At 36.1% G+C, this 17,960-nt stretch overlaps 1 protein-coding gene across 1 annotated transcript in view; it reads right to left on the bottom strand.

Moving 5' to 3' along the window:
* Positions 1–17,211, bottom strand: part of FAM98B (family with sequence similarity 98 member B) — a 33,759-nt gene extending 16,548 nt beyond the window's left edge. The window contains exons 1-4 of the mRNA XM_004332305.4: positions 17,058–17,211; positions 8,844–8,989; positions 7,560–7,694; positions 2,045–2,223 (exon numbers count right to left, since the gene is read on the bottom strand). Of these exons, the coding sequence (XP_004332353.1) occupies positions 2,045–2,223; positions 7,560–7,694; positions 8,844–8,989; positions 17,058–17,128 (531 nt within the window). The 5' untranslated portion in view covers positions 17,129–17,211. The remainder of the gene's footprint in view (positions 1–2,044; positions 2,224–7,559; positions 7,695–8,843; positions 8,990–17,057) is intronic.
* Positions 17,212–17,960: the final 749 nt, after the last annotated feature.

The following is a 17,960-nucleotide window of genomic DNA, read 5'->3' as shown; positions in this document are numbered from 1 at the left end:
TACCATTTCTGTAGATTCCTCACTATTGTAAATACCTTCGATTTTGATATTTCATATACTACTAAAAGTTTTAGTCATAACCCCTTACTCAAGAGGGACTCTGAATGCATGCTTAAGTTTCTCACATATAATCACATTCCCTGTATTTCAACATTAGATAACAGTTTTAATAACTTTGAGAATCACTTGAGATAAAGAGGGAGTTAAGAGCAGACTCTGAGGTTGACCATCTGGGTTTGAAACTCCAGTCTACCACTACTACTACTTAGAAACTTGCTTGTCTAATTTATTAAATCTTTCAGTACCTCAATTTTCTCAAATGGCTGTTGTAAATAATAATATTACTACTTCATTATAGGTGATGTAAGAATGCAATGAGTTATTACATATAAACATTTAGCACAGTAAATGCTGTATGTGTGCTGTTAATATTACTATAATTACTTTAGATTTACATTTGAACAGCTTCGAGCTAAAAGATAATGATAAATTTCCTCCCCAATGGTGACGAAGTGTCTTCTGGACACATCGTACATAGAAGAAAATATGGAAATTTTTGCTTTTGATAGGAACTGAATGGAGAAGTAAGTCATTATAGGTAAATATTTAGCCATGATGGCCATAGTAACTACTACCTTATAATTAGCCTGCCAGCACTTGAACACAGGCATTACAGCCTGCTTTAAGCAGGGAAAAGAGGTTTGGGGGTATTTTTAAATTCTAACTGAAACTCATAAAAAGAAAAAACCTCTCTGGGATCAATATGTGTAAGCACTGGGAGATTAGGAAGAGTCTAGAAATCTGTCTCAATTTGAAATAGCCCCAGATATTTTAGCCAACCCCAGATCATTCTTAATCCAGAGAAACAAATTCTGAAGAGCAATTTATTAACTCTACACCAGTGTTTCTGAGCTGGGATTCATAGGCTTATTCTTTGGTTTACAAGTTCTAGGGGAAAAAAAAAAGTTTTTATACTGTGTTTTCATCTTAATGATACTAAAATTCTCTGACATTCAGTAAGACAAATCTTTTTATTTTTCAGTTCATAAATTATCAATGCAAAGAGTACTTCATTCAAGAATTTAGTTTAAAACAGCATGTCTAAAAACAGAGTTTTAGTACCTATTCTTGAGGGTGAGAATTTTCTTTTCCTTAAAAATGAATCTTGTATTATTCCCCTAGAGGACTCCTACAGAACCTAGGAATTAAGCCAGAATTTGGTCTGTGAGAGTATCATTCTCTCTAATCGATGGCTTGACTGGGAACAAGGATAGTTTAATAACTGGAAAAAAAAAAAGCTAGAAGTACACAGGTTTTAGTTGTTTTTAACTACTCCATCAGGGTACTCATTCATTTATTCACTATACAACAAACATTTACTAAACACTTATCCACCAGAAATTGTGCATTTCTTTGCTCACTGCCAAAGACAACCACACTGCAATTCTATTAACAACATCCATTAAAAAGAAATTTAGTTTGCCTTTGACTTCATACGATAACTATACTTCTTTCATTATACCGTAATACAACCTTGTTTAGAAAAGGGTCCCTTAAAGTTGCAAAAGGATTTCTATCAGGGCAAACCTTCACAAAGCCTAGCACTCACTCATTAAGATCCGATTCCTGAATATTACTTATAGTCAAATTAGGTCACATGCATATTAACTCCAAATCCAAAATTTAGTTTACACGAAGATAAATGTTTCTTTAAATAGAATGTATATCTTGTAGTTAAAGGAAATACAGTTGACCCTTGAACAACATGGGTTTGAACTGTGCTGGTCCACTTACATGTGAATTTTTTTCACTAAATAAAATTACAGTACTATCTGATCCACAGGTGGTTGAATTTACAAATGCGAACTGCAGATACAGGGGGACAACAGTGAAGTTGTATGTTAATTATCGACTCTGCAGAGGGTTAGCACCCCTAAGTCCCACATTGTTCAAGGATCAACTGTATTTTCATTTTTAATTCAACATTTACATATCAGCATTTAACTGAATTTGGGGGAAATGAAAAATAAAACAAATACAATACCTTTGATTCCACTTGGTTCAGCATAAGTGGAATGTCAGAAGTTGTTGACTTGGGAATACCAAGGGTATCGCAGATAGCTTGAACTTCCTGATAAATTTCACTATTTTTATCTAATTGAGAACTTTTACGTTTCTTGTTCTGTAATATCTGTAAAGCTTGAAGCTCTGTACTTAAAAATACTATAATAAGAAAAGGGAAAAACAAATAATGTTAAAATGCACAAGAATGCTTTAAAGATCCCACTTCTGGGTATACATGCAAAGGGAAAATCAGGATCTCAAAGAGATCTTCACTACCATATTCACTACTGTACTGTTCATAACAGCCTAGATTTGGAAACAACCTAGGTGTCCTTCAACAGACGAATGGATAAAGAAAATGTGGTATATGTATACAATGGAATTATTATCCAGCTTTAAAAAAGAAGAAAATCCAGCCATTTGTGACAACATGGATGAACCTGGAGGACACTGTGCAAAGAGAAATAAGCCAGACGCAGAAAGACAAATACTAATGATATCACTTCTATGAGGAATCGAAAACAGTCAAACTCCTAAAGTAGAAAGTAGAATGGTGATTACCAGGCCGGGGAAGGAGGAAACAAGGAGTTTAGTTAAATATAAATTTTATATTCGTTAAATATAAATTTCTGAAGAACTGGTGATCTGTTTTATTGAAGTTTTATAATCAGAGGTACCGGGACTTCCCTGGTGGCGCAGTGGTTAAGAATCTGCCTGCCAATGCAGGGGACACAGGTTCAATCCCTGGTCTGGGAAGATCCCACATGCCGCGGAGCAACTAAGCCCGTGCGCCACAACTACTGAGCCTGCGCTCTAGAGCCCACGAGCCACAACTACCGAAGCCCATGCGCCTAGAGTCTGTCCTCCACAACAAGAGAACCCACCGCAATGAGAAGCCCGTGCAACACAACGAAGAGTAGTCCCCACTCGCCACAACTAGAGAAAGCCCGCGCGCAGTAACTAAGACCCAACGCAGCCAAAAAAAAATAAATACGTTAAAAAATCAGAGGGACCTTGGCATAGTCCTCATAAGCAAAGTTTGATACATACTGGTTATATAAGATGAATAAGTCCTAGAGATCTACTTTACAGCATAGTGCCTATAGTTAACAATACTATATTGTACACTTAAAAATTTGCTAAGACAGTAAATCTTACATTAAGTATTCTTATCACAAAAAGAAATAATAATAAAGAGGGCAGAAGGAAATTTTTTTTTAAATAGTGCCTACTTGCAAAGAGTTTAAAGCCTAGTAGGAGAGACCCACCTGTACTTCAACAATTTTAAAATGCTTAAGAATGTATAAGACTGATAAAATATTCTCTCTCTGATATGCACAGCTCAAGCCAGGGGAGAATGTATAGCTTTAACTGATCTATTAAGCAGATTGAGCAATTTGAAAAACTGCCTTTAAGACAGACCACCCCAGGCTGTTCACAAGTCCTTTCACTGTCACCATTTTATTTCATCCTTTCAACAGCCATATTTTAAAAAATCATTCAAAAATCTTAGATGGAAAAAACAAAACAAACAACACAAAATGGAAACAGACTCATATACACAGAGAACAAATAGGTAGTTGCCAGAAAGAAGGGGTGTGGGGGTGGGGTAGAATAGGTGAAGGGGCTTAAGAGGTACAAACCTCCAGAAAGAAAAGGAATCAGCCATAGGGGTGTAACACACAATATAAAATACGGTCAATAATACTGTAATAACCTCGTATGGGGACAGATGGTTACTAGATTTACCATGGTGACCATTTCATAATGTATGCAGATGTCAAATCACTATGTGGTACACCTGAAACTATTTTATGTGAACTCTATTTCAATTAAAAAAAACCTAAAAAATATCATTTTGGAAAGCAAAAAATTATCTTAAATCATTACAGTCTTTTTTAAAATTAACTTTTACAACAGTACAGTTAAGATATTGGGGTTTGTTTTTATTTGTTTAAAGTTATACACACACACAATTTAATACAACAGTTCCGACTTCAGCTGAGCAGAAAAAATATCTGAGAAATTGTTTAAAAGTACAAGTACCAGGGTCCCACCCTCAGAGATTCTGAACCAGTAGGTCTGAAGTAGGATCTGGGAATCTGTGTGGTTTTAGACCCAAGGTGACTCTCATGGGCAGGCAGGATCGAGAGCCACTAATATAAGATTTTTTCATGTAATCTATACACGATCGTCTAAAGAACCCACAAAAAGTTAAGACCAACATGTATCAAACTTTGCACATGAGGACTATGCCAAGGTCCCTGATTTTTTAACTTCATTAAGCAGATCACCAGTTCTTCAAAAATTTATATTTTGTGCAGAATCATGGCTGAAGTCTGTCTTTGTTCTATGGAAACATGCTGTATGTAACAGTACAAACAAGAGTTCAGTCTAGTATTTAAAATGCTAATTCTCACAGATGGGAAATAATACAGTGAAAAGTCTTCTTCCCACCACAGATCCTCAGATTCCCCCTCCCCAGAGGCAATCACCAGTGTTAGTTTCTTGGGCATATTTTTAGGCACGCGCACGTGTGTGTGTGTATGTATATATTTAGTATATGTCTCTACCACCTATGCACTTTTATTTCTTTTAGAGAAACAAGAGCATACGATACATGTTCCGTATATTTTTTATTTACCAATATATCTTAGAGATCATTCCATATTTACACATTTTATCTACTCTCATTCTAATGGCTATAGAATGGTATCACTGCAAAGATGTACCATTTCTATTTAACTACTACAAACAATGCCATAATGAACATTCTTTTCATATATCTTTGTACAGTTAGTATGAACTCCTAGTCATTGAACTGCCAAGTCAAAAGACAGGTGAATTTTAATTGTGTTATTGAAAATTTGCCTTTCCAAAAATGCCTTTTCATGCCTTATGTACTTTACATATTTTTCCAGTGAGCTTTTTTATTTATATTTATTTTTTTGGCTGTGTTGGGTCTCCGTTTCTGTGCAAGGGCTTTCTCTAGTTGTGGCAAGCGGGGGCCACTCTTCATCGCAGTGCGCAGGCCTCTCACTGTCGTGGCCTCTCTTGTTGCGGAGCACAGGCTCCAGACGCGCAGGCTCAGTAGTCCAATGAGTTTTTATCTCTATAAAAGCTCTCCACATAGTAAGGAATGTGGCCCTTTTCATCTTACACACGTTGCAAACAATTCTAAAAGAACATGAAGAAGCTTATTATATCAGTATGTTTTAAAGGTAGTCAAACTAAAGATAAAGATGAAATAGATGCTGGTAAGATTGTGAATTGGTATAACCTTTCTGGAGCAAATTATGGCAATATATCTAGACCAGAGAATTTTTTTAAATGTTCATGATCTTTGTCTAAGTAACCAAAAATATGAACAAAAAAATTAATTTAAAATAGAAAAACTGGGACTTCCCTGGTGGCGCAGTAGTTAAGAATCTGCCTGCCAACGCAGGGGACACGGGTTCAAGCCCTGGTCCAGGAAGATTCGACATGCGGCGGAGCAACTAAGCCCGTGCGCCACAACTACTGAGCCCACACGCCTAGAGCCCATGCTCTGCAACAACAGAAGCCACCACAATAAGAAGCCCACGCACCGCAACGAAGAGTAGCCCCCGCTCACCGCAACTAGAGAAAGCCTACACGCAACAAAGACCCAACATAGCCATAAATAGATATAGATAGATAGATAAATTAGAAAAATCCAAATACCCTCAAATTTGAAATCTGTTAAGTAAAAATGCCCATAACATAGAATGTTATGTAGCCAATTTAAATTATTTTTTCAAAAAATACTAAGTGATGGGAAAATGCTCACAATACATTAAATGAAGCAGAGGAAGAGCAGGAACTACATCTGTAACAGATCTAAATCTTATTTAAATATGTGTGTACAAAGGAAAAAGAGAAGGAAAAGGAAATACACTGAAAAGTTATTCATGATCCTCTCTGGGGAGTGAAATTATAAATTATTTTCTTCTTTTCATATTTATCTACTTTGTAAGATTTCTATGATGAGCATGTATTTTTTCAACATGTAACATAAAATTTACCATTCTAACTATTTTTAAGTGTACAGTGGCATTAAGTGCATTCACACGGTTGTATAACCATCACCACCATCCATCCACCCATCTCCAGAACATTTTCATCTTCCTCAACTGAAACTTTGTACTCATTTAACAATTCCCCATTTCACCACATCTCCTGAGTATGTATGTTTATAATCAGAAAAAACTATACCAACCTCTCTTATATCTCCTCTTTACTGTTATTTGGACCAGAAACTTATATTACCATTATTGCTGAGCTTCTTAGAAGCAAAGGCAAAAAGGGAAACATGATGATTTACACAGTTCTCACTGACTAACATAAAGAATTACAGATTACCTATATCTAAGGTAAGGATAAGGTAATCTAAGGATTACCTATATCTATATGCAAGTTCCTCATGGCCAGTGCTTCTTACCTTCCTTTGTGTCCCAATACACCTAAGGGTTACTGTGACCTCCCATTAGTAACAATGGTTCATTAAATCAGTGACTTACACTGAATGGGAGGAAGACAAGGAAATAGTGTAAGAAATGAGGGAAGGGCACATAATTTTTATCCTCCCCAAAACAAACAAGATAATTCAAATGTCAACACTTCCAACACCACCAGTAGTTAAACACATAAACATGGTTTCTGCTCTAATGAAACTAACATTTTAACACTAGAACATAGAGGAATATATCACATGCATCTTTTTATAAATGGTACAACCTAAAATAGAAATCTTCAATAATAGAAAATGTTAGAAAAATTCTTTCAAATAGTCACCGCTTGTAGAACTTCCAAAATAGCATGAAATTAAACTAACTGAATTTTTAAAAATTTTAAGGGAGCCAATATAAATAAATGGATGTTATTCATAGTAATTGTTTAGATATAGGTAATCTGTACTCCAAATTCACCCCTGATGAAAATAGGCCACACTCACTAAAATTCAAGTGGCACAAGAGCACAATTTTTTTTTTAAACTGATACATCCCTAATGCTTAGAGCAGTTTCTGGTACAGTAGAAAGGGATCAATGAATATTTTTGAACCATCATTCAGTGCCTATCATCTAATAATCTGCTTAGCAGCCTAGTTTCAGAGAGTTTTAAGATTAAATAGCAGTTTGGAGATCACCACTTTAGCCAATTAGTCATAAATGTAAAGAGATGAATTAGGTGAAGGAAAAATTACTGAAGTACCATACAAGTCACAAACACTGGGCATTCTATATTGGCCAAATAAATCATAAGTGTTAGAAATCTTAAAGAGTACTTTAGTAGAATTTATACTACATTTATATAAAAATCTCTGAGTTAGTTTCATATTTTAAGCCAAATATTAAAAATTTTCTAATACACAAAATATCTAATGATTCATTAATTAAAGTTCATAAATCTTGACTTGAAAGTAACACAAACCAGATTAAACACATGCATTTAAATTGTTCAAAGAAACATAACTTACATAGAAGTTTCAAACAGTCATCCTTCTTTTTTAAACGGTCTTTAATATCTCCTGATACGAGTACAGAATATGGACATGCCATTTCTTTTAAAAAGCCACTTATCTCAAGCTGGAAGCTTTCTAGATCATCTTTCCCTTTAAACAAGAAAAGGTATAAAACATTTACTAAATATTTACCATGTAATCTGATACTATCAAATCTACCACTAGTTGATTTTAATTTTATATTCAATTCCAAATTTTACTTTGACATTAAATCCTTAAATGTGTGACCCCAAAAGCTTAGGTCAAAGTAACCAAAACATATTTCTACATATGGAAAGCAACAATTAAATTCAAGAACATAAGTATCTAATCATGAAATTATAAATATTTTTATATTTAAATCTCTGATATCTTCCAATGGGCTTTCCATAAAAGCAGATAAAATGGAAATATTTTATGTTAGTAACTGAAATATTAAAAGCATTATTATGGCTATAATTATTAATTGGCTTCAGAGCAAATGATCCATTTCTATTGTATTTCTATGGATTTGGATAATAAATGCTATCATCAAATTAAGCCTCAGCACTTATCTTTCTTTCATCATCTAATTATGTGGGAACTTGTGTCATAAGTTCTGAATTCAGCTTATTTTACTTAGCTTCAAGTGAATTCTATTAGATTTGGCAAGGAAAAAAACAATTTAAAAGGACAGCATCAGAAGGGAAGGCTACTGGTCTCCTAGCAAATGCCCCCACAAATTTTATTTTTCATTTTATTACATGTCTGAAATTCTACCAATCAAAGACCCACAAGAACTCCAGCTACCAGTACAGTAGTGAATTAAATAAACCTTGTGAGCTAGTACAGGAGTTTTTTATAAACGTATTCCTATGTGAATCCATGTCCTGAGTTATAGGTTTGGTAATACAACTTAAATTAGGGATTAAATATATGCATACTTTAGGGGAAAAAAACACCTTAATTCAAAATAAGCAGTATTCAAAACTTAAACTTTTTAAATAACCAAATTCAGACTCTTCTTTTTCTAAAGAACAATACTAAATTCAAGACAGCAGATAAACAATAATTATTTATAATTTTATATAAATTTAAGAACCAATTTTGGATTAGTCAATATAAAATTTAATCCAAAGATATTTAAATCACATATTGAAGTTGTTTGTAGTAATGACTTTTCTTTGTACAGTGAGCACATTATAGATAAAACTGTAAATCATAACCTATCATTTCATTTTACTAGTAAACAGAAAAGTAAATAAAACTCAATAGCAATACCAGCTGAAGTGATACTTTCTTCCAAGTTGCACAATGATTTTATTTGAGAGCCTAACCAAACACAGAGCTCTGAAAATTCAGGTGAAGATAGTCCACCCTCTGCTGCCTTTATAAGGGCTTGCTCTTCTAACAGTGGTCCCTTATACCTAGAAAGGAAGATATAAAAGGTTAAAACAAACAAACAAAACCCTAATACACCTAATACTTTTTCATCAACGTCTGCTGCCTGTCTTTGTAAATAAAATATTATTGGAACACAGCCAACAACTGTACCCATTTACAAACTCTCTCTGGCTGTTTTCCTGTATTTGTGACAGAGACAGTGTGGCCAGTAAAGCCTAAAATTTTTACTATCTGGTCTGTTACAGAAATAGTTTGCTGATTTCTGCTCTATATAATTAACATTTGACTTTGTTTTAAAATTTTTTAGTAAAATTATCAACCAATTTTAAGATAAATATTACATATAACAAGGTCAAATAGAATAGAGTCTAATAACTATAACTTTTCTTATTCTTACAAGAATAAGAAAAAGGTAATATAGTGAAAAAAGAACAGATGCAAATTTAAATTAAAAAAATTAAAACTGAGGACATATGAGATTTTAACCTTAACCATTTCTTTTATAATTTTATACTTTTAAACACTGCTACAAAGTGTATTTGAATAGAACCTTAAATTTTCAAACCATTTTTATATATTACCTTAATTGAATTTGATACCAGTTTTCTACTTTTACTGTTCTTTCTGTAACTGAGCCTTTTTTTCCCCCACATTATTAAACTTGTAAGTTTTAGCACAGTTGATGGGTTTTAATCCATTGCATTTACTTTCGTTTGATACTCAAATTGTCCTATCTCTGATTAGTGGGAGCACATTCATGTTACTCAATGAGTCCTTTGATTTGTCCCCATTATTCTTTAAATATTTTCCTTGCTTTCTATACAATATGTTCCTCCCCTATACCTGTAATCAGCCATTTCTCCAAGAAGCCCTGATTCTCTTCAATGGTATTTAGAATACACAATCTGGTCGTAAAGGTTAATCACTGTATCTGTACCTTTTTAAAAGAAATTATATCAGGAGTTCACACTGCTATTTCCAGTTCAAATTTAGAATTATAGGGTTTTTACCTATTTTGTTTTACATTTTTATCTATTTTTCTCTTACAATGAAAATTCTGTTTTTTTATGACATTTACAGAATCCTAGTAAATATAAAAATAACATAAATTACATAGTTTCAGAACAGAAAAAACAGCATTATTACTAAAAATAAAATTAATGAAAACAATTTATATTTTTATCATTAGGATAGATTCCAGTAAGGATGTATAGAAAAACAATTCCTTTCCATGTGATTAAACCTCCTACTCAATACACTGATAGGTATTTTTTTCATTTTGCTTTTAATTTTTAGGGGTTTGTCTCTCTTTTTTTGTTTTGATTTCATTTTAATTTTGCTTTACAATTATGTAAAACATTTATACGGTTTCAAAGTCTAAAACAAAACAAGGTACATTCAGACAATTCTAGCTTGCAATCTTAATACTGTTCCATCTAGTACTCTGTTTCCTCCCTTCCTCATAGGAAACCGTATTTATTAGTTTGGGGTTGTCAAACCATAATGTTTTAAAATATAAACATATATATACACAAAATATATATATATATATATATAAATGTATCTTTTTTAGATAAAAGGCAGCCTACTATCTACTGTTCTATTCCTTTTTTTAAACATACACATGCACAGACACATATTTATATATACTAGAGATCTGTAGAGATACTATTCAAACATTTTTATAGTTGTATCCACTGTCTGGATATACCATATTTTATTTGCTATGCCCTCACTGAAGGACATTTTGGTTTTTTGTAATGCTTTGCTATTAAAAAAATTGGGCAAATTTTTGTCAGTGTATATCTGGAATAGATTTCTAGAGGTAGGATCACTGGATCAAAGGGTAAATGGCTATCCAACTTTGCTGGCTAATGTTAAATTTGCCTATACAGGGGTTGTACCACTGAAGTAGAAGAGTATCCATTACCCATAACTTACCAAACATTTGACTCATGTCAAAAATCTGGATTTTTGACCAGCTGGTATCTCAGTATAGTTTTAATTTACATTTCTCTTATGGCACGACTGTACATCTTTTGATATGTTTAAAGGCCATTTGTGTTTCTTTTTCTCTAAATTCTCTGGTCATATTTCACGAAGGGTGAGTAGTTTCAAAGCCCCATTTTGCAGATAAGAAATTAAGGCTCAACAAGGTTAGGATACCTGCCTTAAGTAGCAGGCCAGATGAATATTCCAATTCATCTACTCTTTACAGCAATGATTTGAAGTTATTATTATCCTAATTCTGTAGGACCAGAAGATAATATCAGAAGTTCAATGACGACACTCTGATTTAAATCCAGATTTGACCCCAAATGCTCCATGTGAACTCAAACTTCTCTCTACACTAATAAGGAAACAAAGTAAATAACCTGGCCAGGTAATGCAGCCAGGTAAAGAAAGCTGGGACTAGACCAGTCTCTGCTCCTCCAACCAAGACTGGTTCCCCTGTATTACCTTTCTACCATCATATCTTACAGCACCTCTCATTGAGACTTAACAGTAAATATCTTATTTCCCCCTACATGTTTTCACTTCTGCAATAAAGCAATAATCATAAGCTCCTGAAAAAATGTAACTAATTCATATTATTGGTAAGTTATTTTTACTGAAATGCCAATTTTAAAATTCAGCAAAAATTTACTGAATCACCAAAAATACTAAATCCTGAATACACAAGCTTTAATGCCTCAGTTCCTCAAAATAGGTAAAAAGAAAAAGAAAAAAGAAATGCATTTAACAAACCTGAATATCTAATAACAATCATAATCATATAGCAACTAACATTTATAAACTAATCTTAGGCCAGTGCTATGTGCTGTATGTATATTACCTTATTTAACTGTCACAATATCCTGTAAGATAGGTATTATTATCATGCTTAGTTTGTTCTATAAATTCTTATTGAATTAGGAAAGTGCTACTCTTACTCCAAAGAGTAACTCCGAAGAGTAATAACTTAGTAGTAACTGGGGACACCTCCCCTAGGCCTAGACTCCCCCAGGGCCATGCACACTTGAACCATAGTTGCTGATCTGACACTGCTCTAAGCTGGGTGAACCAAACCTTCAGTCCAGTAGGGCCATTGGTAAACCTTCACAAAGACACAGCCGGGGTCTAACTTACTTTCTGTTTTCTATTTTCATCGGCCAACATATAAAATATTAGACCCTTTCTTTCCCCCTGTCATTTACCCACCCTACTGGCTTGCCTCTGATCCAGCTCTCCACTTCTTCCTGCTTCTCAAACTCTTCCATATGTTACATCCATAAAAAACAACTCTCCTATTCTGTCAATGTCTTCTCAGAATGATTTATCCCTACTGCCTCTAGCTTTGGGTATTTTACTCTTAAGTGCCTGACGGTCAAATGGTGGGGTTTTTGTCCTCCTTGCTTCGGAATACAGCATCCATATCACTGCTCTCCCATTATCTTTTTTTTTAAATTGAAATATAGTTGATTTACAATGTTGTTAGTTTCAGATGCACAGCAAAGTGATTCATTATACGTACATATATATCTATTTTTTTTCAGACTCTTTTCCCTTATAGGTTATTAAAAAATACTGAGTATAGTTCCCTGAGCTATACAGTAGGTCCTTGTTTATCTATTTTATATACAGTAGCATGTATATGTTAATCCCAAACTCCTAATTTACCCCTCCCCACCCACACACTTTCCTCTTTGGTAACCGTAAGTTTGTTTTCTATGTCCTGTGGGTCTATTTCTGTTTTGTATATAAGTTCATTTTTGTATCATTCTTTTTTTAGATTCCACATATAAGTGATATTATATGATATTTGTCTTTCTCTGGCTTACTTCATTTAGTATGATAATCTCTAAGTCTATCCATGTTGCTGCAAATGGCATTATTTCATTCTTTTTTATGACTAATATTCCATTGTATAAATACACCACATCTTCTTTATCCATTCCTCCATCGATGGACATTTAGGTTGCTTCCATGTCTTGGCTATTATAAATAGTGCTGCAATGAACATTGGAGTGCATGTATTTTTTCAAATTATGGTTTTCTCCAGATGTATGCCCAGGAGTGGGACTGCAGGCTCATATGGTAGTTCTACTTTTAGTTTTTTAAGGAACCTCCATACTGTTCTCCATAGTGGCTGCACCAATTTACATTCCCACCAACAGTGTAGGAGGGTTCCCTTTTCTCCACACCCTGTCCAGCATTTATTGTTTGTAGACTTTTTGAAGATGGTCATTCTGACCAGTGTGAGGTGATGGTAGTTTTGATTTGCATTTCTCTAATAATTAGAGATGTTGAGCATCTTTTCACGTGCTTTTTGGCCATCGGTATGTCTTCTTTGGAGAAATGTCTATTTAGATCTTCTGCCCATTTTTTGATCGACTCCCTCATTATCTTATAAATATCTCCCGCTCTCTCCAGGCTCAGGCCAGTCAGATATGCCACCCTCTTTCTCTCGTGGTTTTCACCTATCAATCTCTTGGACACTCTTCAACATTCCCTGTGCTCAGTTTTTCCTCTCCATTCCTATTTTTTTCAATTATACTGAGTTTCTTCGAAGTCCATATGTATACCCTTTCCAATACCCTGAGCTCTCAATTCCCTAACCTCCTCTTTTCCAACCTTTGCCACTGCACATAAGTAAGCCACACCCAGATCATGCCATCACCTGGAACTATGTCACCTCCGAAATCACTAACTTGAACATGTCACTCCCTGACCATAGCCTACTATCTATCCTTCCAGCTTGCTCTTTTGACCACACTTAATATCATCTCTACCTCAGTTCCTATGGTCCCTCCACATTCTCTGCATTTCCTAGCTTCCGGCTGTCTTCACTTTCTTCCCTGTCCAATTGAGATTCCAAAGTGTATCATTTTATTTTGTTGCTCAATAAACACCTGTTGAAGAAATGAATCCTTTATACTGTCATCTCCTTCAGCTCTAATAGCCAATCAAATCACTGAGACCAGTAATATACTTCTTTCTATATCCACTGCCACTGAGCAACCATCACTTCTTGCCTAGACTACTAACTAATTCTCCAATCTATTTTCCACCTTGCTGACAGAGGTAACTTTTCAAACTAGACATCTAATCCAGCGGTCCCCAACCTTTTTGGCACCAAGGACCAGTTTTGTGGAAGACAATTTTTCCACAGAGGGGGCGGAGGGAGGGGAGTAGGGGAGCTGGTTCAGGCGGTAATGTGAGCCATGGGGAGCAGCAGATGAAGCTTTGCTCGCTCCACGCTCACCTCCTGCTGCGCAGCCTGGTTCCTGACAGGCCTCAGACCACTACTGGCCCACAGCCCCCGGGGGGTTGGGGACCCCTGATCTAATCACTCCCTTTTTTATTTAAAATTCTTCAATCATGTCGTATTGCTGTCATGACAAAGAACAAAATCCTCAACATGGCCTGAAAGCTGCTGCATGCCCTGTTCCTCGCTGATCCAATCTTCTAACACTGGTCCTTGCTCTCTGCCCTCCGGCTACATCAGCCCCCTTCCAGTTCTCCTAATATGGCAGATCCTTTCCACTTTAAGGTCTTTCATATTTTGTCCTCACTGTAAGGACACCTTTGTCCTCCTTTCCCAGCCAACTTCACCTAGTTAACTCCTACTCACCCTTCCTATTTCAACTCAAATGTCACTTCCTCAGTAATCTGTCACTAACCCCTAAGACTACATAGGTCCTCCTGCCACATTATGTCACCCTGTTCTTTTCCTTTGAAACACTTATTTTAGTTTATAAATATTTGTGTGATCATGTCTTTTTCTCCACCAGACTGTAAGCTCCATTGGGACAGGAACCAAGTCTGTTTTGCTCACCAATGACTTCTCAGAACAGCGTCCAATACAGAGCTGTGCTCAGTAAATATGTGAAATAAATTTCCCTCCACAATGGTGGTTCTCAACCTAGGCTGTGAAGCTTTTTAAAAATATGCATGCCTATATCGCACCCCTGAAGATCATGCTTCACACAGCTGGTGGTATATACCACACTGAAACATTTTTTTACAAGCTCCAAACATGATTTTGATGTATTACCAGGGTTGAGATACACTGTTCTACAAAAATCATAGATTGTCAGAACTGAGACTTCTGAAATCTGATCCAGCCTGCTCCTTTCACAGATTAGGAAACTAAGTTATTACTACACTGTTTTCGTTTATAATGTACTACATCACTAAACTGTTCTTTCACATAGATTTTCCCTTTTAATTCCTCCCTTTAATTTCCTATTTTATCTGATAAACTGAAGTACCTTCACTGATATCCTAAATGTTTTAATCACAACAGAAAATGCATTATTCACAATCTACATGGAAATTTTGAAACGCATGTTCAATTACAACACATATTGTAAATAAACAATTACTTTTTTCACTTTTCATTATCATTATAGGAAAATTCAAACTTCAAAATCTTGTCCTTAATTATTCCAGGAAAAATCAGTTCTAAAGTATGTTTTAAATCAGTTCTAAACTGTTTTACTTTCTATAGTGAATAATCTAAAATAATTTTCCTTGATAAAAGCCAAGATTATACCAAACTTCATTTTTCAAAACACCTATAATATAAACAAATTCAAAGAATGAAAGAAAAAAAAAAGCACTGACTTTCCAGTTTTCAAAAACTATTTATAGAATCCCACTAGTCTTATCTGGAATACTTGGGAGCTCAAACTATTTGGGTCCAAAACACTTTAATTATTTTAACTTTTTGTGTTGGTTACTTCCTTAACCAAGTTACGTGAAAATTTCCACGGGATTTCACAGAAGTAAAAATGCCCCCTAAGTAATCACTGGCTCTGTTCTTTCACTTGACAAATATTTATTCAGGATCTAGTAAGTGCAAGGCTCTGTAACAATGAGTCACTGCAAAGTAGGTACTATCAGGGTCCCAAAGAAGCAATTGATAGAGGAGCAAGTGCAGTTTTAAGAAAAATAAAGGGGGGCGAGAGGGTGGTTCAAGCTTCACGATAGTACTGCAAAGGCACAGCCTATCCTATCCAAGAAACTCCAGACGTGGCAGGGCACACAATTTTACAGATGGCTCCAATGTCTTTAATTAATGTGTATTTTTTTGACTTGCAACTATCTGGCCCTATGCTTACCTCTGTGCACTCTCTGCTTTGAACTTTTCTTCATTTACTTACCCATTCATCCAACCACTATTTATTGTAGCAGATCTGGTTGTAGGATGTTTTGGGGAACAAGACAAGTAAGGTACCTGTTCTCCTGGAGCTGACTTTTGTGTATTAGTGGGTGGAGGGTGGATGTTCAAGAGACAATAAATAAATGTTCAGGACAAGATAATTTGGGATTGGGACCCCAGGGCTGTGAAGAAAAACAGGATGAGGCTGAAGGAGAGACTATTTTGCATGTATTGATACCCATGCCTGCAAGTATTAACATCATTCCAGGAGCTCTCATAGCACTTAACCACCCTGAATTGCAAACACCCGTAGACTCTTTATAGTCCCCGACTAGGTAACCTACTAGTAATCTGAAAACTGTCTTCCTCCTCGGCCTAGCACAAATACGCATTAATGAATACAGATTAACACCAAATTAGTATGTTGTTAATGAATGGAAGAAACGGTGAAATGAATGGACTTGCACTGAACTAAAACCCCTTTCTCGGGTCAAGGAAGCAGGAGATTCGCTCCCGCGCCCTAATTAATCCACAGGTTGTACAAGGTAGGAGACAACAGTCAACAGCTGCACTCCGGCTTCCAGCGCCTCTCCCCCGGAGCGTCAATAACAATACCACCCGCGGGGCAGCAACTAATTGCCCACAGGAGTGCTGCCAGCCGGGCCCCTCCGCGCCTTCGCCGCGGGTCCCGGCTGCGGAGTTCCGAGGCAAGTAGTTCGGAGGAGGGGGACAAGCGCCCCAGCTCTCCGGGCCTGCTCCACCCCCCAAGCGGATTTCTCTCCCGCCTCTCTCTTAACTCTGTCCGCGCCGGAGACAGCGAGGCAGGGACGGAGGCCTGCACCGAGCGGCAAGAGCTCAGCGAAGGCCCACGGGGAGGAGACTGAGGCAGCCATCGGAGGTACAGCTTACGTTTTCGGGGGAAAGGCGGCCCCAGGACTACTCACCCCAGTGCCTCTAGAGTGTCAAGCACGTCCCCCTCCATCGTAGCTTCGGGACCCGGTTCCGGCCCTCTCATGGTCCTTCGGCCCAAAGCTGTTCTGCGCTCTAAGGAGCCCGCCGGAAACTGGCGTCGCGGCGCCAAGGTTCCGGCCGGCTCTCAACCTGGACTGCCTAGGAGTGCCTCTGGCACTGGGGGACAAAACGTTCCCGGCCCGGAGGCAATTGGCTCTCCTGCCTAAAACCAACTTATGTAACAATGCTAACTTTTAAAAATAATAATAATAAATAGTAGAAATAAAAAGACTTCTTTGAGTTGTCTTAGCAAACATCGTGATTCTACCAAGTTCTCAACCAGATTCCGGCTTTCCCTTTTTACAACAAAAATCCCTAAATGAAATATTAATTATCTTGAGCTAAAGTTGTACATAATATCATGTACCTAAACAAATAATTTTTAAATGAATATACACAACAAAGCTCCAACTTCAAAGAAAAATAGAGAAGGAAATTTATAACAAAATATTGTTTCATTATGAAATGTAGAAGATCAATGAAGTGATCAGATGCTTGCATCTATCTATAGAATCCTCTTCAACACACATACAGGCTATGTGTTGCACTGCTGACAAAATATAGGCGAGTTGTATAAAAACAAAAATTCCATAGGCAGAATAGGGTAGCTGATGTGCTTTCCCCAAATTGTGCTTTCCCCAAATTCTCCATAAAACTCCAAACAAACAAAACACAGTAGTCCCTCTGTGTACTATTTATGGAGAATTCAGTGTCTATCTAAAGAATACAAAATATATTTTAGGGTTCATATGTAAAAGAGTCAGCATAGAGCATAAAATTATTAACAGTTATATCACCCAAATGAATAACCAAATGAACTATTGAAAGTTGTGCAA

This window comes from Tursiops truncatus, chromosome 2, assembly GCF_011762595.2.
Source record: "Tursiops truncatus isolate mTurTru1 chromosome 2, mTurTru1.mat.Y, whole genome shotgun sequence".
Taxonomy (NCBI): domain Eukaryota; kingdom Metazoa; phylum Chordata; class Mammalia; order Artiodactyla; family Delphinidae; genus Tursiops; species Tursiops truncatus.
This window is presented reverse-complemented; position numbering and strand designations above follow the sequence as displayed.